Source organism: Muscardinus avellanarius, assembly GCF_963383645.1.
Source record: "Muscardinus avellanarius genome assembly, chromosome: 11".
Classification (NCBI taxonomy): Eukaryota; Metazoa; Chordata; class Mammalia; order Rodentia; family Gliridae; genus Muscardinus; species Muscardinus avellanarius.
The window spans coordinates 109,634,230-109,656,118 of NC_137797.1; the positions used below are offsets into that span (position 1 = coordinate 109,634,230).

A 21,889-nucleotide genomic window follows, 5' to 3' on the forward strand; every position below is an offset into this window, starting at 1 on the left:
TTCCTGAGTTATATATGTCTTTTAAAATATTTTTTAAAACAGTCATATTATAGATATTTTTGCATTTCCTAATGTTTGGGTTATAGGTATGCATTCCTATTATATAACTTATATATACCTGACATTATTTATATGGAATTATATCCTTAACAAGCATATGAACAAGTCAAAAAGTATCATTTGTGTAAATAATTGAATTTCATAATTTTGTGTGTGTGTGTGTGTATGTGTGTGTGTAGTGCTGACAAAGCCAGGGACATTATACCTCCAAGCTATACTCCAGCCCTATGTGATTATTTTAATTTTGAAAAAGTGTCTTACTAAGTTTTGGAGAGCCTTGCTAACTTGCTGAGCCCGCCTACAAACCCCTGATCCTCCTGTCTCAGCCTTCGCGGTCTTAGGATTATAACTTTGTGCTATACTGTACCCAGCTATAAGTTTTATAATTTGATTTGAAGTGAGGTACAGTTGTATTTATTCTTACTTGTCGATAGGGAATACCAGCTAGAGAGATAAAATGTAATGTATATTTCAGGAACAATTGGGAAACTCATAGATGTTTTAACAGAACATTTGAATAAAGGGACAGTAATGTTTACTGAAATCATTAAGAGACATTTAAGAGATTGACTAAAGGAAGCTAACTACAATTTAATTTACTCATAATAGAAAGGGTAAATAATTAGTCAGGGTAAAACACGATGGAAGGGGTGATCACTAAAATATGTAGACAGGATAAGGTAACTGAAGTAATGAAGACACTTCCCGGGGTCATCGCAAATTAGAGGAAGGACGGGTAATGGTGGGAAGATGGTTCAGTCAACCACTTTCAGGGGTCATTCCACATAAAAAGAAGGAAAAGTAGTGATGGAAGATGGTTTGGTCAAACAGTTTTAGAGGTCATTGCACATTAAAGGAAGGACAGGTGACAGAGGGGGAAATGGTCTAGTCAACCCAAAAGGCTACTGCGCCTGCTGCGTACGCTCACTCCTTTAGATAAACTGTCTGCTGTTTCCTGAGTTCTCTGACTGATGAATGCATTATTCTTCCCCCCAAAGGGAACCTCTTGGTGATAACGTTTGTCAGCTACTTTGGAGCCAGACTTCACAGACCCAAGATCATCGGAGCAGGGTGCCTGGTCATGGGAGTGGGGACTTTGCTTATCGCAATGCCTCAGTTTTTCATGGAGAAGTAAGTGTGCAGCCCCCTTCTTCCCAGCCTTTCCAGCACCTGCACCGCTCCCTTTTAGAGTTACAATTAGTTACTTAGATGGGAGCTTCAACCACGATCATTGCGTGACTCATTCTTTTTTGGACAAAATATCACAACAACTTTTTAATTTTACTAGTGACAATGATCTCTACCAATTGCTGACATACTATACTGTGTATTGGTGTCAACGAAGTGAGAGAGAAGTTTTTACCACTATATGTTGAGGCGGATGTTTTCAATTAACTGTGGAGGCAAAGTATATGAGAAAAAGGAAATTAAGATTTGTGGTCGATGTCAAATGGGTATCAAACGGGTCATGGATGGATGATCTGGGTAATAAGTGCTGATTCACGCTACTACACACCTGTAGCCCTCAGTTTCTGAATTTCAAGACTAATAAGCAACTCATAAGTGGCCGCAAATCTTAGATGACATTACGCAGATGAAATGTGTATACAGATTCCAGACACAAGGAGTAGCTGTGCTATTGTTGTGGCGTGCTGTTCGCCATCTTCCTGGGCTTTTTCATTTACATCCGCATTCAGCAGTGGCTTTGCCTTAAAGATGTTGCATACAGATGAATAATTTTATTACGTAGAGCTGATACAAGGATAGGCATCCAGGACAAGAAAATCTAACGAAGTAGTGTACTTAAAAGGTGGGACAGCAGGGCTGGTGCCGACAGAGAGTGCCAGAGACAAAGGCTTAGATTCTTCCCCACCGACTTTTATGAATCAAACAATATATTTGCTTATTCATTAGTTAGTGCTTGACACTAGCTAGGTACTTTGCCGAATAAATGGACTATTTCAGTGGAGAAACAAAATAAAAATAAACGAGTACACAAGCCCTTTCCTCTTGGAGCATCCTGTCTCCTGACGTTAGTCACAATGAATTTTTATCCACTGTTGACAGACTTGCACACTGGTTGGGTGCTTACCCAATGCACCAAAACCCCAAATGATTTTTGTTGTTGTTCTCTAAAAGACTCGGTCCCCCTAGGAGAAATACATAGCCTATTAGTTATGGGTATCATAACTACTGTCTAACATAGCCTATTAGTTATGGGTATCAGTGATGAAGGGCCTACTCTCAACAGGCAGAGTTTGGCTTTGTGTAGGTTAGCAGTCTAACTAAGGAATTTAACAAATTGATTATAATTCTAAGTCAGGAGGTAGGATTGTAAAAAGATCAAACCTCTGTCCTCTTAAATTTTTTTCAGAGGATAGAAAATAAACAAATATGTAGTTATATAGGGAATGAAAGAACTGTAGGGGAAAATAACCTGGGGAAGACATAGGAGTCGAGGGTTGCAGCTGACAGTAGGGTGTTCCAGAACAGTAGGTTGACAGCTGAGCAGGACCCAGCAAAATGAGGGTGAGCCATGCAGGCATCTGCAGAGGAAGACCTCCATCTGGGATGAATAGGGACACAGTGTTGTGGGGCATGGGTGAACTGCAGGGAGGCCTGTGGGGCTCAGCTGGAGAGCAAGGGAAATTGGGAAAGACAGAATCCAAGAAGGTAGTGGGGACCAGAGGGCATGCCAAGGGTTTCTCAAGCCATGGTGGGCGTTTGAGTCGCCAGAGGGAGGCTCTCAGCACGATGCAGATTGTGGCTTAGTAACTCTGGGGTTAGGACTCTGACTCTTCTACCCCACTGGTCTGCAGACCATCCTGGAGGAGTCAGGTCAAGAGCAATTGCTAGGAGTTTAGCTTCTCCTGGAAGGAGATGGGAGAGCAAGTGGCGCCCTGGCATGTTGGAGGCAGAGTGAGATGATCTGACTTATGTTTTTTGAAAGGCTCACATTGACTGTTGCATGGAAATCTGAGACAAGAAATAATTTGGAAAGCTACTGTAGACTCCCATTCAGTGAGGTCAACATTGCATTGATCAGAATTTACATACAGGTCGAAGAACAAGCCTCAAATTTAAGAGTATACTTTAACATTTATTTACTCATTCTTTATTTATTTATCATGGTACTGGAGTTTAAATTCAGGGACATTCTACCTCTGAGATATATTCAAAGCCCTATGTTTTTCTTAATTTTGAATCAGGGTCTTGCTAAGTTGATGCAAGTCTCATTTCAAGCTGTCCTTGAACTTGCGATCCTCCTGTCTCAGCCCCTGGAGTACTGTGATTACAGGCATGCACCCCTTTGCCTGACTTAATTTAACTTTTAAAATTTAAAATATAATCATATATTTTTTTCTTTATATAATTGAGGCAGAAATACCATCGACATTTTTCATTTCAATTAATGAATATATACTTTAAATAGAGTTTATAAGTTACATTATTTATAATAAATTATATAATAAATAAATATAAATATATAATAAACATAGTTATTAAATATAGTAAATACAAGTAAAGAATACAATGAAATATATTATATATTTTAACTTTATATAATTAATAGTTAATTTAACATAATTTATTTTATAATTTATAACAAGTAATTTATTTTATAATTTATAGTAATAAGTAATTTATATTTTATATATAATTAACACCTTAATTCTGTTAATAATAATAAAATATAACTAGCTATAAATGTGATTTGTATGGATTTCAATTTATATATAATTATTTCAATATTAATCATTTTATCAAAATGTTAAAAATTGTGAGCCTCTTCCCTTAAACATTCACATAAAAGTATAGTTTCAGAAATGCTCCTGGATTTTCAGTGGTGGTCATGGGCCCATTGAGAAATAGACTACCCAAAAGGGATAGAAGGTAATCCACTACCAATCTACTTTAATAACTCAGTGCATCTCTTCTTTCTATGCTGAATAAGCAGGTCTTTTACTATTTATTTATCTGTCCTCCACATCATAATGATTACTAGCCTTCAGTTGTACAGAGTCCATACAACCTGAGAGCCAGCACTGCACTGTGAGGTCTCCTCACGATGTCCTTCCTCCCGGATGGATGTCTGTGGACCACAGAACTTGGCTTACAAGGGAGAGCTGGAGCAGACTCCTTGGTACAGCCCTACTCTGGCTGTCCAACCCAGGAGCCACCACTAACTTAGAAGGAGCAGACGGGAGGACTTAGGAGTCACTTGGAACCAGATTAAGGAGCTGCCAAGAAGCAGAAGGGCGTCCCGGTGGAAGGTTCTGAAGGCCCATGTACCATCATTTGTTCTAGGACTCTGCCCTCACTGTGTTTATAACTGAAGACAATGTGCTGACGCCCACAAGTTATTAAGTGATTGCTTTCCCCAACTCAGAGATAGCCGCCCTCTTAAAAGTGCGGCATCAATTCCACCAACTGAATAGATGGCTTATGGTCATCATTTTTATATTAGTGGCCTTCCATTTGTAATTGTTTTATTTTCTTTCACTGGGTGCTTGGCTGGCCCAAGTATGGCAGAAATCCTGTAACCTGGGCCTCCTTGTTACCTAAGAAGCAAACTGTTCAATGCTAATTTAGTGCTAGTGATTCCAATTCAGAGACAGTTACAAGCTCAACCAGACATCCAAATGAGTAGTGGGAGATATAGGTAATGTTTAGTCAATGAGTCTGTCACGAAACCCATTTATTTTTACAGGTACAGATATGAAAAATATTCTCCTTTGTCCAACTCAACTGTTGGTATCTCTCCATGTCTCCCAAAGTCAAGCAGTCAGCTCCCAACATCAGCCAGGGGAACACCACCAACTAAATTAACTGATGGTAAGATTTTCTTTTTTTTCACTTGACTGAGCAAACTTCATCTGTAGCCTTTATGTATTATTTAGTATAGACCAAAAAAAAATTTAAGCAGGGCATGGTGATGTGTTCACCTACAATCCTAGTACTTGGGAAAGTAAGACAGGTAGATCACAGGTTCAAGGACAGTCTCAGGAATGTAGAAAGACTTAGCAACCTGTTTTAAAACAAAGAATAAAAAAGGGATAGTAATGTAGCTCAGTGGTAGAATGACCTTGGACTCAACCACACACACACACACACAAACACACACACGCAAACACACACACACACACGCACATACACACGCACACACGCATACACGCACACACACACACACACACGCGTGCATACATATAATTTTTCTTTCAATATTATAGCACCATAAAAGTTCCTAGAATATTAGGTGCTATATGGTTATATCCTAAGAAAATATAAAAATAATCAAATCTTATGGAAAGAAGTATTAATTGTTGGTGACTAGGAAAATTTTTCAGTGGTTCCAATAAGACGAGCCAGAGAAGCTGAATAAAACTAGTTTAGTTCATACATACCTCAGTCCATTGCTCAGAGGGAAAAGGAATACATTTTTTCACATACTGAATTTACATATATATAATATATATATATATATTTATTTATTTATTTATTTATTTATTTATTTATTGCGATACTGGGGATAGAACCCAATGGCATTCTAACTCCGAGCTATACCCCCAGCCCTATTTTTTATTCTTTCTTTTGAAACAGGGTCTCACTGAGTTGCAGAGGGCCTCACTAAGTAGCTGAGACTGTTCACAAACCGTGATCCTCCTGTCTCAGCCTCCCAAATGCTGGGATGACAAGCGTGCGCCACCACGCATGGCCTGCATAAGTGGATTTAATTGATTTTCAGCCTTTTTCCAATCAGATTGAAAACATAAACTCCGTTTGTCCCTAACCTGCATCCTTTGCCCAGGAATTGCTTGCATTCTAGGGAGTTTATATAAAATCAGAGATGGAGTTGAAGCAGGGGCTGTCAGTGTTATATATCTTCTGTCAGTTTAAATATCTGAAACCCTCTGGTCAGCCTTTGATCATACAGGAGTCACCATGAGCCTTCCTATGACCCCCTTTTTAGCACAGGAGCTCTTTCTGGTGTAGAAGAGCGAAATTTCCAATATAGGGGCCTCCTCTACTTTGCACATTGACTAAGATGCAGGGGCCATTGAATAGCTAGCATTCTGTGTGGGTAACGCATTGGTACAAGGTAATGCCAGGCTGTCTGAGCCTCCTCCAGCAGCAGGGGAATTCCTGTGTCACTCCTGATACTGGAGGTCCTACATGGAGTGAAAGACAGGCATACTGAGCTAAACTACACGCCCATTTCATACTTGGGGTCTTGCAACCATTCTGGGCTCTGCATAGCTAAGGTGGCACAGGTTTTCCCAGCTTTCAGGGTCCACGAACTTATCCTCAGGTGTGTCTCCAGAACTCAGTATTAGTAGGAGAAGAAACCAACCGTCTCTTCTCCCCTTAGCACCTCTATGTTCTAAGCTCCCTCCCTGCCACCCACCTCTCTCACTGCCCACTCCTCACCTGGAAAGCTGACTTCTAGCCAGGCAGTACAGAAGCCTGGATTTTATATTTCTGCAGTCTCAACAAATCTAATATAGTCCAGAAAGATCCTTCACTTCTTTAATAGCCTCCTTAATACTTTCTTTTAAGATGTCTGTCCCTGGGTAACTCACAGTAAAACTCTGCCGTTCAAATAAAAAAAGGCCAAAGGGGGGAAAAAACAAACAAACAAAAAAAACCCCAAAAAACAAAAAACAAAAACACAACAAAAAATGGAAATATGGAGGAGGAAGAAGAGCAGATATAAAATTTAAAAAGTTTACCTCCTCTGACATCTGGAAAGAAGGAAAAGAGCATTCTAGAAGAGGACAGTGTTAAGGAAGGTGACAGACATTTGCAATTCAAGGGGTAAGAATGAAGGGCTTGTTTATGCAATATCACGATGATAAAGTTAATTTAGGTCCACATAAAGAAACAAGGAGCTGATTAAAGAGCTCGAAGTTTCCTCTGTACATGATGTAGTTGGCAAAAATCTCACTGTTTTAGGCCAGACGTGGTGGCGCACTCTTGTAATCCCCACGCTTGGGAGGCGGAGACAGGAGGATCACTCAGGTTTGGAGCCAGCCTCGCTGGCTTAAGAGACCCTGTCTCCAAATAAAAAATATAAAATAGGTCAGGGAGTATAGCGCGGAGGTAGAAGGGCTTCCAGGAACCCCAGTATCACCCCCCCAAAAAAATCTTTCTGTTTTAATTCTCACAATCAGAAAAGAAATATGGTACCAATGGCAATACCACTATTTAGGAATTATTAAGCCTTTAATATGAAAAAGCAAAGCGTGGAGTTTAGAGACAAACAATTAAAACATTTTAATCTAAAAGGACAAGTTGCCAGGTGGAGATCTCAAGACTCACTCCCAAGTTCCTTTTTCTCTGTAGGTGGAGTCTTCAGCTTTTAACATCCTTTTCTTTGGACTAGGTGGACAGTAGGGGCACCTTGCAGATGATATGTTAAGTGTCGGATGTGCAAGGCTGTGCAGGAGGCCTCTGCCTGTACTGCCCACTCAGCTCACACACAACTCCGTCACCCACCATCCTCTAATACCGGTCCTGCTTCAGGGCGTTCTGCATGATGGACATGTCCTGTATCTATTCTGCCCTAGTCGCTGCTAGGTGTATGTGACCACTAGGTACTTGAAATATTGCTCGGGTGGCAGAGGGACAGAATGTTTCATCTTATTTATTTTAAAATTTTAATTTAATTTCAATTATTTTGCATTTAAGAGCCACATTTAGGGGCTTGTGGCCACTGCATTGGATAGCACAGATCCAAGCACATTTGCCTACGACACGATTACTAGCACAAGTCTGCCAATTGTACAAGCATTAGGGCTAGAATGGGCATTATGTTTAATTTATAGAGAAGAAATTCACATCTATATTGTGGGGAATGGTGTAGAAATTGAGAGAAGATAGACAAACTCCACGGTCACTCAGCTACTTTGCCAGAAAAGACAGCATCAGGATAAATTCTTTGTGAGTGTGTGGTTCTCTCTCACAATGGGAAGTTCCAGGTTCAAAGGAGTCTACTCTTCACAAACCACACTTCATGACCAAAAGTTACTTTCTGGGTTAATAAGTAAAGATAATTCCTGGCTCACAGGATCTAGAAATTTGTTGATTTATTCTAGGTTTTCCGGTTTATTAGAATATAAGTTTTCACAACAGTTCTAAATAGTCCTCTGGATTTCCCCTTCCCTCTATCTTTTGGTTAATTTGTCTAAGAGTTTATCAATCTCATTTATGTTCTACAAACACAACTTTTTGTCCTATTCGTCCTTTGTAGCTTTATTCTCTATTTCATTAATTTCTGCTCTAATTTAAGTATCGTCTGCCTTCTCATGACTTTCGGGTTAGTTTCTTCCAGGTTTTCTAGGGCCTTGAAATTCATCATTAAGTTGTTTATTTGAAATGTATCTTTTTGTGGGTACTCAGTGCTATAAATTTTCCTTTTAAAATCACTTTTATAGTGTCCCAGAGACTCTTGTAAATTATATCTATATCTATTTTCATTTTGATCCCAGAAATTTTAAAATTTTTTAAACTTTTAAAAATTTAAAAATTTCTTCACTCATTTTTTTTCTGTGATCCAGCCCTCATCCTCATTCAAAAGTATATAATCACATCTTTATGTATTCATGTGATTCTTCTGAAACTTCCCTGCTGTTGATGACTACTCTTAGTCCATTATGATCTGAAAGATGCAAGAAATTACATTATTTTTTAAACTTGCCAATGTTGGCTTTGTGGCCTAGAAATCTGGTCTATTTCAGAGAAGGCTTTTGTGAGCAGCACAGAAAAATGTAAGTTTGTCCATCGTTGGATGGAACATTCTGTAAGGTCTGTTAGGAACATTTGATTTATAGTATTGTTTAGGTCTGAAGAGCTCTTATTGATCTTTTCTCTGGATTATCTGTCCAATGTTAAGAGAGGCGTGTCGAAGTATTATTCTATTAGGATCTGCCCGAGTGTTAATGTCAAGTAGTGTTTCTTTATGTAAGTGAGTACACCAATGTTTGGGGCATAAGTGTTTATGATCATTAAGAAGTCTTAATACTAAAAAAAATCTGAAGAACCCAATAAAAATTGCACACTTGGTCTGAAAAGACACTTCTCAAAAGAAGAAATACACATGGCCAATAAATAGCGGAAAAAGAATGTTCAACATCATTAGCGATCTGGGAAATGCAAATCAAAACGACCCTGAAATTCCATGTATCTCTGATTAGAATGGCAATCATCACAAATGTAAACAACAATGAATGCTGACAAGGATGTGGGGAAATAAGACCTCACACATTGTCGGTAGGATTGTAAATTAGTAAAACCCCATATAGAGATCAGTAGGGAGGTTCCTCAAAAGACTAGTAATGGAACTAGCATACTGTCCCGCTAGAAAACTCCTCGGTATCTTTCCAAAAGAAATATTCAGAATAATATAGCGATACCTGTATATACATAGCAGGACAATCCAAATAGCCACATTATGAAACCAACCTAGGTGTGCATCAACAATGAAAGAACAAAGTAAAGTGCTCCATAAACGCATAATGCAGTTCATCCACAAATAACAAAATTTTGCCATTTCTAGGAAGATGGATGGAACTAGAGAATATTACGCTAATTGAGATCAGACAATCTCAGAAAGTCAAGGGTCGTTTGTTTTCTCTCATATGCGGAGACTAGAGAGAAAAGAGGGAACAAATGCAGCCTCAGTAGATGAGGAGACTGAGAGGCTCATGGAAGGGAGTTGGGGGAGGGAGGTAGGGAGGGGGAGAGGCTTGAGAAAAAAACAGTACAAATAAAGTTATGTCCATTATGAAGGTCTCACTACCAATCTCACTGACATGTGTACGAAGTAAGGGAAATGGGGTGGGAGACAGAGAAAAAGACACCCAGTGGTGTGTGCATGTATGTTTGTATTATGTTAAACCTCAGTATGATGTATAATTACAATGCACTGATTAAAGTATAAAAAAAATAAACAAAATCCCTGAAAACCATGTGGCAGAAAGGGACCACTCAAATGTGATTGCTGGATGCAGTTAACATTATCAATTTTAGTAAAGTGGCTAAATTCTTCAGAGCTGTGTTTTACTTATCCCACAGAGGTAATTATCCTACTTCATGTGGTCCTTTATAACATGACATTTAGGAGAGTGTCTGACAATTGTTAGCTTTGAATTTCACTCTAAAAAAATACTGTCAAATTTTTTGTTGTTGCTGTTAAAGTAGCTAAACTTTATAATTTTTATATTTTTATAATTTTTATATGCATTTGTTCTAGAATTCTAAGTCACTAGTAATCAAAAGTAATCGTAGGTAATACTGCCCAATTTTGGAGTCTAAAATTTTGAATTTCACATATAACTTGTTCAACAAGAAAAAAGTAAAATCTCAAAACAATAAAATGCTTAAAAAAAAGGCTAAAAATTAAGATTTAAAAGCATTTGTTCAAAATTTGTTTTGTCCCCCAGTTAAGATATTGAATGTTATTGGAGTGTCAAAATTCAGATAGCTCAGTGTAGGTGCAAAATAAAGAGAAGAGAGAAAAATCGGAAAAGTAGGGAAGTGTAACACAGCGTCCGAATTCCTGAGTTAAGTCTCAGGGATTTAAGTGCTTAGAAGATGAAAATCGGTGACACTTTTTTCCAAACTTACCAAATCCCATCAAATAGGACTGTGAGAAATGTCACTTTTGCAACCCAGTCACAAATTCTAGAAAGTCAGAACAAATTTTCAACTCTGATGATGGTCTAGTTTTAATCCTCTTGTTTGCTTCCCCCCTACCACCACCCTCAAGACTGTGAAGTGGATTCCAGCTCATCCATGTGGGTGTATGTGTTCCTGGGGAATCTTCTCCGTGGCCTGGGAGAAACGCCCATCCAGCCCCTGGGCATTGCCTATCTGGATGACTTTGCCAGTGAAGACAACGCTGCCTTCTATATCGGTAATGCCCCTCAGGAACTGTGGGATACAGGGAGCTATTCTGCTCATCTCACTTGAGGCTGACTTGGGTGTGGGAGTATTTATACTGTATTGCTCACTCCAGCTTCATTCAGTGAACCTGTTTCTGGAACACAGGCCTAGGACTGGGATGATGGAGATACTCCTAAGTTAGGAGGGCCCGCCGCACTGGAGAAGGAACATCAGACTGAGAGGGCTTTGCTCCTCTGCAGTGGTGTGGGACCTGTACAAGTATCTCCATGGGCTTCTGATTTCATGGGCCATTTTTAGTAGGATAAGTGTACAGCTGAGGCATGTAGGTGTGGTGATTTTTTAAAATTTGCTTCCCTGGTCCTGGAAATTGCTTCCTATGAATATCTATCATGATCAAGAACTTCCCTCTTCCTCCTCTTCCGTCCCCTCAGTTAGGTCACCTTATTCGCTCCCCTATAGTTCCTCCTTCTTCGTGTAGATTCCATCCTACTAGTTCCTCCTCTGACCTGTTTTCTCGTAGCTTTCGCATATTAGGGAGGGCATCCGATTTGTTACTTTATGTGACTGACTAATCTCACTTAGCATGCTGTTCTCCACTTCCATCCATTTTTCTGCAAATGATGTAAAATTTTGGAAATGGGGATTCAAAAGGGTGAGTGAGGGACACAGCACATCTCAGTAGCTGAAACAAAGTTCAACTACCGAGAAGGCAGCATCTTGACAAAATAAATAAAGCTCATGAACCAAAACAGAAACAGGAAACACAGCAGAAGGACTCTGAACTGTGAGAGCCACTCACAGAAAGCGCTGAAGCCTGAAGGTGTGCAGAGCACAGGATGGAAAAAACCAGCAGAACCCTGGACTTACTAGGAACTCATTAACATGACACCCCACAGACACCTTGACACCAAACGCAAAGCTGGGAGTGTAGCCTAGAGGTAGAAGGGTTTCCAGGAACTCCAGTACGACCAAAAAAAAAAAAAAAAATACTAGCTATACACATTCAAAGTCATATCAAGAGAATTGTACACCATGCCCAAATTGGATTCATCCTAGAAAAGAAAGACTGGTTTAACATACACAAATTAATACATGTTATTCACCACATAAATAGAACTGAGAACAAAAACCACATGATCATATCAGTAGATGCTGAAAAAGCATTTGACAAAATCCAACACACATTCATGTTAAAACTCTGCAGAGAATTGGAATAGAAGGAACATATTTCAACATCATTAAGGCAATATACAATAAACCCAAAGCCACATCATCCTGAATGGGGAGAAACTAAAAGAATTACCTCTAAAATCAGTAAAAAGACAAGGATGCCCACTATCACCACTCCTTTTCAATATAGTCCTCATGACTCTTGCCACAGCAATAAGACAAGAGACGGAAATCAGAGGAATTCAAATAGAAAGAGAGAAATTAAAACTACCCTTATTTGCAGATGACATGATCTTTTATCTAGAAGACCCAAAGAACTCAACCAAAAAACTACTGGAGCTTATTAACCAATACAGCAAAGTTACAGGGTACAAAATCAATCTAAAGAAATCAGTTGCTTTTATATATGCCAACAATTAATTCACAATGAAAGAAATAAAGAAAACTATTCCATTCACTATAACCTCAAAACCAATGAAATACCTACAAAAAACCTAACCAAAGACATAAACAACTCTACAATGAAAACCATAAAACTTCTTCAATTTATTAAAGAAATAAATTGACGAAGACCTTGGAAGATGGACGGATCCCTCTTGCTCATGGATAGGCAGAATTAATATAATTAAAATAGCCATTCTGCCACAAGTGATCTACAGATTCAATGCAATTACTATCAAAATACCAACAACATTCTTCACAGACCTAGAAAAATCAGTCATAAATTTTATATGGGAAATGAAAAGACCCAGAATAGCCAAGGCTATCCTCAGCAATAAGAACCATGCAGGAGGCATCACAATTCCTGACTTCAAATTATAGAGCAGTAATAGTAAAAACAGCATGGTATTGGCACAACAGCAGGCATATAGACCAATGGAACAGAATAGAAGATACAGAAACAAACCCACATACCTATAGTCAATTGATCTTTGACAAAGGGGCCAAATACATATGCTGTAGAAAAGACAGCCTCTTCAACAAATGGTGCCAGGAGAACTGACTATCCATTTGTAGAAATATGGAATTAAATTCTTACCTCTCACCATGTATAAGAATCAACTTGAGGTGGTTCATAGACTTAGAAATTAGACCAGAGCCTATGAAGCTATCAGAGGAGGGCATAGGCTCAGCACTCCAACATATAGGCACAGGCAGTGACTTTCTCAATAAGACCTCCAAAGTACAAGAAATTAAAGCAAGAAACAAGTTGAATGACATCAAACTAAAAAGGAAACCATCAAGAATCTAAAGAGAAAACCTGTAGAATGGGAGAAGATCTTTACTAGCCACCACTCGGATAGGGGGCTAATATCCAAAATATACAAAGAGCTCAAAAGACTCTACACTAGCAAAACAATAACCCAGTCAAGAAATGGTCACTGAATTGAATAGACACTTTACAAAAGAAGAGATACAGATGGCCAATAGATACATGAAAAGATGCTCAACATCATTAGCCATCAGGGAGATGCAAATCAAAACTACGCTGAGATTACATCCAACACCAATCAGAGTGGCAAACATAAAGAAGTCAAATAACAAATGCTGGTGAGGATGTGGGGAAAGAGGAACTCATTTACACTGTTGGTGGAAGTGCAAACTAGTTCAGCCACTACGGACATTAGTGTGGAGATTTCTTTGAAAACTGGGAATGGATCCACCATATGATACAGCTATACCCCTCTTGGGTATCTTTCCAAAGGGTTTGAAATCAGAGAACTACAGTAACACGCATACCCATGTTCATCACAGCACAGTTTATAATAGCCAAAATATGGACCCAACCTAGGTCTCCATCAACAGATGACTGGATTGCAAACGTATGGGAAATACACACAATGGAATTCTGCATGGCAATAAAAAAAGAACAAAATCACATCATTCACAAAAAGATGGAAAGACCCGGAGAACATTATGTTAAGTGAGATCAGCCAGGCACAGAAAGAGAAGGGACATATGTGTTCTCTAATATTCCCAAACTAGGTACTATTAGGAATACCAGAGGGACTCCAGATAATGGAGGGGAAACTTCAGCAAAGCTAGAATGGAAGGGGAGGGGAGGAAGAAGGCTGAGCTACATTTGAATATGTGTAAAAGTATGAATATAGCATGGTCAACCTGGACACTTAATTTTGGGACAGGGGAAAGGGGAAGTAGGGAGGGAGGGCACCAAGCACAGTCTGAATGTATGCCATTTTCAATATGATCTATATAAAAATTTAAAAATAAAAATATAAACTGGTGATAAATAAAAATAAAATGTTATTCTTCTGTATGGCTGAGTAAAATTCCATTGTAAACATATCCCATAGTTTTATAATCCATTCTTTTGTTAATGAACATCTTGGCTGGTTCCATAATTTGGCAATGGTGAATAATTTGGCAGCTATGAACATGTGTATGCATGTATTGGCTTAGTAGGTTGGTTTCCGTTCTTTTAGGTAGATACCCAGAAATGGCATTTTTCTGTGAAAAACAGGCAGCATAGAATTACAGGGTCTCAGTAGCAGATAATAGTAGATAAAACAAACTTTAAAAAGGGACCCAGGCATGGTGGTGCCCACTTGTATTCCCAGTACCTGGGAGGCTGATTCAGGAGGATCCGGTTTGTGGGCAGTCTCATGAGGCCCTTTGCAACTCAGTGAAACCCTATTTCAAAGAAAAAGTGAAAAATAGTTCTGGGGGTGTACCTCAGAGGTAAAATTAACCCCTAGTACTGTTTTAAAAAAATCAAAATATAAAAATAATAGGAGCAAGACCCTCGTCTACCCCATCTCTGGCGAGGTTCCAGAGGACAGACCAGCAACTGCAGCCGCAAACACTGAACTAAGACAGTAGAGGTGAGCTCTCAGGTCCGGGTGCATTTAAGCATTCATAAGATACCTGCTATGTCCTAGAATTAACCTAGAAATAGAGCTGTAGGCAGAGGAGGACTGGTCTTCTGTTTTACACATCGGACTTGGTTTCTTGGGGTTCTGCTATTTTGAAGGCCGGTGTTCAGGGGCAGAGGGGAAGAATTAAGGGGGACAGAGTCGGGGGTCCCAATTAGGTTCACTGTATAAACTTGCCCTGGCTCTACCCTGCAAAACTCCAGAGTATTCTGCACAAAGACACACAGGATATACTTAAGAGCAGGGCTAATGCTCTAGTAAGTTTTGGGGGTAAACCATAGCTGGAACTGGGTGGGCACTAGGAAGCTCCTCTGGGGACTGGAGGCAAGGTGGAGACCAAGAGAACCAGTAGGTGACTGGTGTCCCTTTCACCCCTGGGGGCTCACAGCCTACCCACTCTCTTTGCCTTTGCTCTCATTCTAAAAAGTACTTGCTAATTGGTAAGTACTCCATGTAATTTAATCTCCCAGGACTGTGTATACTTTAAGCGCTGCAGTGAAATGCAAGGGGGATTGGGTGGGTTTTGTAAGGAAGAACTACTTGTCTGCCTACTAGAAATAGTGTCCTTCAGGCAGTCTGTTTTATTTGCCCACCAAGATCACTGTTTGTGAGCTTTCCAGAAAAAAAAAAAGAGCACTTTCCAGAGTCTCATTTCTTTGCTAGCTGGTTCCAGAGAAATATATGAGTGCTGCTCTCAAACCCATCCACAGAGACGGGTGTGGTGGCACAGGCTTGTAATCCCAGCATTCAGGAGGCTGAGACAGGAGGATTGTGGTTTGCAGACAGCCTCAACTACTACTTAGTGAGGCCCTTTGTGACTCAGTGAGACCCTGTTTAAAAATAGAGAATGAAAAATAGGGCTGGGGGTGTCACTCGAAGGTAGAATGCTCCTGGGTTCCATCCCCAGTGCCACAAAAAATACCCACCCACAGAATCTCCTGGTGAATAGGTAAGCTTTTCCACTAAGGCAGGAGAAACCAAGCCCAACACCAAGACAAATATTATGCTCTAATTACTACAAAAATTTTTGAAAGACTATCAAAGTTGGTAGAATTCTAGTTTGTAACACAGTGGATACCTTAACCTTGGAACCACACTTTGCCCCATTTGGGGCAAAGTTTTTCAGAATCTCAGTGTTATCTTCCAAGGAGTAGTTAATGATGTAACAATGTTCATTCTTCCTTGAGAGCAAAGGAGAACGTCTTTCCCAAATCAATAAATTAAAAAATTGGCAAACAAAAACAGATGAGAATTTGAAACATGACTTACATCTACTGAGTCTCACATTTCTTGTTTAAAATTTTGTTATCAAAGCAAAGAGATGGCCACTTTTTAAATTTTTTTCTTCTTTTTTGTTTTTGTTCTTTTGGTACAGGGTGTGTGCAGACGGTCGCAATTATAGGACCCATCTTTGGCTTCCTATTGGGCTCCTTATGTGCCAAACTTTATGTTGACATTGGCTTTGTAAACCTAGGTAAGGAGACTTCTTTTTATTCATTCATTCATTTTAGTTACTGTACCATTTTAATAAGGCAGTGTGGAAAATATCCATTTGCCTTTTTAATGGAATGACATAGCGGTACTCTCTTATGAAATGAAAAGTAAACCATGTAAAATAGATTGATGTAATCATCACAGGCACTGATAAATGAAATACAAGGACTATGTTGTCAGGAGGGCAGGCTCGCGCATGGTTGATGTGCAGATGTGTTCCTGTGTATTTCTGGTTTTCCAGTTCAAAAGCATTTGGCATTGTTAAAGGTGAAGACCGGGGCTACATGTTGGCTCCTGTTGGCTTCAGAAATGCCAACATTTTTAGTTATATTGATTGACAGTGTAGTTGAGGACTTGCCAGAAACATTTAGAATTGAACATCTCTGGTAATCAAATTCCTTCCTTTCTGCTCTCTCTTTTCTCCTCCTCCTCCTTCTCCACCTCCTATTCCCCGTCCTCCTCTTCCTTCTTCTTCTTCTTCTTGTACTAGTATTATAGCAAACCTGAATTTCCTTCCAGAAGACTGCTTTTGTAAGAAACAAGTGGCTTACCAGACCTTCCCATAGCTAGCCATTGTTTCCGTCCCTGTGAGAGGTACACCCTGGAAATAGTACTTACCTGTTGCTTGCTTTTTAAAAATATCTTCAAAGAGAAGTCTGAAACAAGAAGACAAATTTTTCTAAAGGAAGGCCTGGAAATGCATACTGAAGTCATTTATGTGTTGAAACAGAACACGAAATTCTCATACTTTTAAAATCAAACAAACTGCCAAGCGTTTTCCTGAAAGGTCGTTTATTCATTCATTACCCGCTCGATGCGCGTTTATATTTTCACTGTCCTGGGTGCTCTTGGCTGCGGTGAGCCCAATGGTTGCATTCCGTGCATTCACGAGGTTGAAGCTCCAGCTGTGTGAAGATGATGAAGTGCAGGTCCAATAAGAGACACACAGGTCAGCTGCGCAGGGGAAGCAAGTGCCGCACGGAGATACGCTGGCAGCCATTTTTTTCGGAGTTGAAATGGCAGTGGAGGAGGAATTTAGTGATCTATTTGACGGGTTTTCTCACTTAGTTGAGTTAAAAAAATCAAATGCTAATTGTTTTAGTCGAATGTGAAATGGTGTGAAAAGTAAATGTTTTCTGATGAACGAGAGTGATATTTTTTGCACACTTGTAATCTCAACATTTGGGAGACTGAGACAGGAGGGTCATGGTTCAAGGACAGCCTCAGCTACTTAGTGAGGCCCTTGGCAACTCAGAGAGTGATGGTTTAGTTACAGATGTGAATTGTCCTTCAGACCTAGAATGGATCTCGAGTCACACGAACCACCATTTAATAAACACCATTCTGCTGTTTAATCTCAGAGCCTTACATTGGCCATTCAGGTAACCAAATCTACACTTTGTATTTGGACTGGGAGAGTATGGCATAGCTCTTTCTTCTAGTGAAATCATACAGGCATGCCCTGTGTAAGTCCCGTCGTGGTTCAGCTGAAGAGAACAGATGATATAATTCTCCCACATGCTGCCCCTGTCCAGGAGTGTCACTGCAAACCCCAAAGTGTGGCTTGGAGTTCATGATGCCCCTTTCAGAACTGAAACACTAAACTTTTAGCCAAAGTCATAAAAGAAAGAAGCAGCAGTCTCTAGAAACACCCCCATTCCTTCAACAAGAAGACAACTAGGATAACATTCAGAGGAAAGAGATGTCATGTGGGGATTACTAGGTGTTTCTAATAATGGGATAGGACTAATGCTAGGATTCAATTTTTTTTAAAGTTAACATTTCAGCTTTGCTATGCACGTCCTGCCTCCACCTCCTCTCTGTCTTGCAGACCATGTGACCATCACACCCAAGGATCCCCAGTGGGTCGGAGCCTGGTGGCTTGGTTATCTGATAGCAGGGGTCCTCAGTCTTGTCACCGCAGTGCCCTTCTGGTGTTTACCCAAGAGCCTGGCAAGACCCCAAAGCACAGAGGATGCGAACCACGCCTCAGAGAAATCCAGGTTTATTATAGATGAGCACGTAAACTACCAGACATCTTATGGAGAAAAGGCAAAAATAATAGAAATGGCGAAAGGTGAGTCAGAGTCTCCTTAATTCTGGGCACTTTCCATCTTTCTCTTAGGTTTTTGAGAATTTATAAATAATAACATTCTCTCCCTCTCTTGTGTTCCAAACTACTTTTTGAGAAAGATTACAGGAACTAGAATTGAAGAACATGCCAAAATTCTTGATAAAGGTCCTTGCTTACGCCTCCACTCGCACACAACTCTACACACCCCTGCCCCGTATCTGCCTGGGATTGCTATTTTGCATAAGTCTGGGTGGACAAAAAGAGTGAAACTTCAGAGCTCTTAAGGCTTTTAACATGTGAGGTCCATCCATTTGGGAACCTGTTCCCATGCCTGTCTCCCACTCATGATCCCAGGAGTGAAGAGAGCAGAAAGGCAGAAGTGTTGTAATGCAGCCCCTCCTGGACGTAGGTGGCCAAGAAACTGCCCCTCTTCTTTCCTCTCCAACAATACTGTACTTACCTTTCTACCTGGGTGGCTATAAGATAGGGAGAGAATGTCCTAGTGCCTTTTTAATGATAAGGTACACTTAGTAATTTTGTACTTCTTTTCTTATGACTATGACCTAAGTTTGAGGAATAGAACTCAAAGTTCTTCCTAGTACTTGGGAGGCCGAGACAGCAGGATTTCAGGTAAAGGCCAACGCATAACTTAGCAAGACTCTGCTTCAAAATAGAAAGGGCTGGGGTTCAATCTCTAGTGCAAGGAAGGAAGGATGGAAGAAAAGAAAGAAAGGTAGGAAAGAAGGAAGGAAGAAAGGAAGGAGGGAAGGAAGCAGGGAAGGAAGGAGAAAAAGAAGGGAAGAAGGGAGGGAAGGAGGGAGGGAGGGAGGGAAGGAGGGAGGGGAGGGAGGGAGGAAGGAAGGAAAAGCACTTTTATCGGTGCATTGAATTATCCATCTTAGTGAGCTAATAAGTACTGGTAAGGACTTGGGGAAACAAAGACTTCCACATGGCCGATAGCAGCAAGTTAGTCCATCTCCAATGCTGATCATTGTAGAGGTTTTAAAAGAAACTGGAAGTTCTTGATTATCCACCCGTGGCTCCCAGCTGGATGGTGAGAGGGAATTCTCATCTTTCTCTTCTTTGACTCACAGCAGTTAAAGGAATCTATGACATTTGACCTGTACCTGGAACATCAACCATAGCATGTGCCTGTAGAAGCAAGTGTTTAGATGTGAACCCGGCCACACTGCAGCCCTGCTGTGTGCTGTTGGCTTAATGCACAGTGTGTGTGTGTGTGTGTGTGTGTGTGTGTGTGTGTGTGTGTGTGTGTCTGTGTGTGTGCGTGCACTGTGAACACTCCTGACCGCCATCACCAGGAGACCCAGCGTCTCTGTCCTGCTGTGTGTGTGACGCCACCCTGAATGACTTCATGTCATTTTCCTCTTTGCAGATTTCCTCCCGTCACTGAAGACTCTCTTTGGAAACCCAGTGTACTTCCTGTATGTGTGTGCGAGCACCGTCCAGTTCAACTCCCTCTTTGGCATGGTGACCTATAAGCCCAAGTACATCGAGCAGCAGTACGGGCAGTCGGCCTCCAAGGCCAACTTTGTGATCGGTACGCTGCTGCGACTTACGCTTCCCTTTGTTACAGATGTGTATGCATCTAGTTTACCTCCCACCTATCTTAGATTGTTCCAGGATTTAAACCTAAATCTGATGGATAGAATTTATTTGAATGATTTTTTTTTGCACCAGATATTGAGCTATGAACTTTGCCTGAACACTGTCAATTGACCATCTCAACAACACTGTGACAAGCTGAGCACTGCTAACCCCACAATCCAAAACCTAAAATGCTTACCCAAAGCCACAAGCAGAAAATTCCACAGTTGCCCTTGTGTGGCTGGTTGCAGTAAAACACAGGCATAAGAAAAATACTGTTTAAAATTATACTTAGGCTATGTGAATAAGGTATACATAAAAATACTTGTTTAGACACAGGTCCAATCTCTAAAACATCTCATTGTGTATGTGTAAATGTTCTGAAATCTGAAAAAGAATTCAAAGCACAAACCAGCATTTTGAATAAGAGATAGTCAGCTTGTATTAATTAAGTTTCAGATGAGAACACAGTGTTAGGGGTGCTCAGAAAATGGCGTGGGGGTGCACAGCTATTAAGTGGTAGAACTGAGGTCCAAACTCAGGAGGAGGGTCCAGAGCCCAGATGCCCAGCGTTCATTGGCTTCTTCCATTTACTTGATACTTAGTGAGGTTGCATATCTATTTACCAATGATGCTCTCTCTCGAACTCTTTGAAGAAGAGGCAGTGTAATGTATTAATGGACAGCTTGGCGTTGGGCTTCAGCCTCCCACCTTCAAATCTGATTTTTACCATTTACACTGAATAGGAATAAACTGTTCTCCAAAGTAAAGACGATAATACGCCCACTCTTAAGACTGCAGTGAAGGGCAACGGGGATTAGAAAATACATGAAATGATGAGCTAAGGGGCTAGTATATTAAAAAAATAATGAATCTACATCCCTACTGTTTGGAACAATACCAGGTCAAGATGCTAAGGAGATGGGTCAACAAAAACAAAGTTTATTTCAGCCAGAAAATAGAAATGAAGGTTTTTAAAAAATTCTCTACATAACATGTGCAATTCTTTTATGTAAAACCTTAAAGAACACTAATGATGACCTAGCTAGCCACCGGTTGTACTGTTATTCCTGGGATTGAACCAAAATGTCAACAATGTGCTGACTCATTCCGTATTTAGAGATTTTGTGCGCTGTGCGAGATATCGTGTGGCTGCTGTTGTTTCTGTTGTTTCTGTTGTTTCTGTTACTAATCCATGATCCGCGCTTTCTCCAAAAACCCTCAGTGACAATAGGTGACAGTGACTCTGAATATTTCAATAGGTTAAAAGTGACAAAATCATCTAATCTGGTGTCAGGAATAATTGCATACTTTTTTTTTTGGACAATCACTTAAAGGGTCTATGTAAGAGTACTTAGGTTTCTTTTAGCAATTTTCAAAATAATGGATTTTTCCTGTTCTTTAGGGCTTATCAACATACCTGCTGTAGCCCTTGGGATATTCTCAGGGGGGATTGTTATGAAAAAATTCCAAATCAGTGTGTGTGGAGCTGCAAAACTCTACTTGGGATCATCTGTCTTTGGTTACCTCCTCTTTCTCTCCCTGTTTGCCCTGGGCTGTGAAAATTCTGATGTGGCAGGACTGACTATCTCCTACCAAGGGTAAGTTCCTCACTGAATAATTTTATTCATTATTTATAGAGTTGTAAAGCATGACAAGTTTTTTTTGTAAGCATCCTAACTCTGAG

The 21,889-nt window shown here is 40.1% G+C and overlaps 1 protein-coding gene across 2 annotated transcripts in view; it reads left to right on the plus strand.

Moving 5' to 3' along the window:
- SLCO1C1 (solute carrier organic anion transporter family member 1C1) overlaps positions 1–21,889 on the plus strand; it is a gene marked incomplete at both ends in the record, with an annotated part of 42,272 nt that overhangs the window by 5,039 nt on the left and 15,344 nt on the right. Inside the window, 7 exons of one of the 2 annotated variants that reach the window (XM_080706610.1) lie at positions 1,059–1,191; positions 4,772–4,896; positions 10,829–10,975; positions 16,405–16,503; positions 18,355–18,600; positions 19,991–20,155; positions 21,608–21,803. In XM_080706610.1, coding sequence (XP_080562736.1) covers positions 1,059–1,191; positions 4,772–4,896; positions 10,829–10,975; positions 16,405–16,503; positions 18,355–18,600; positions 19,991–20,155; positions 21,608–21,803 — 1,111 coding nt within the window. The remainder of the gene's footprint in view (positions 1–1,058; positions 1,192–4,771; positions 4,897–10,828; positions 10,976–16,404; positions 16,504–18,354; positions 18,601–19,990; positions 20,156–21,607; positions 21,804–21,889) is intronic. The other variant, XM_080706611.1, reaches the window with a different exon arrangement.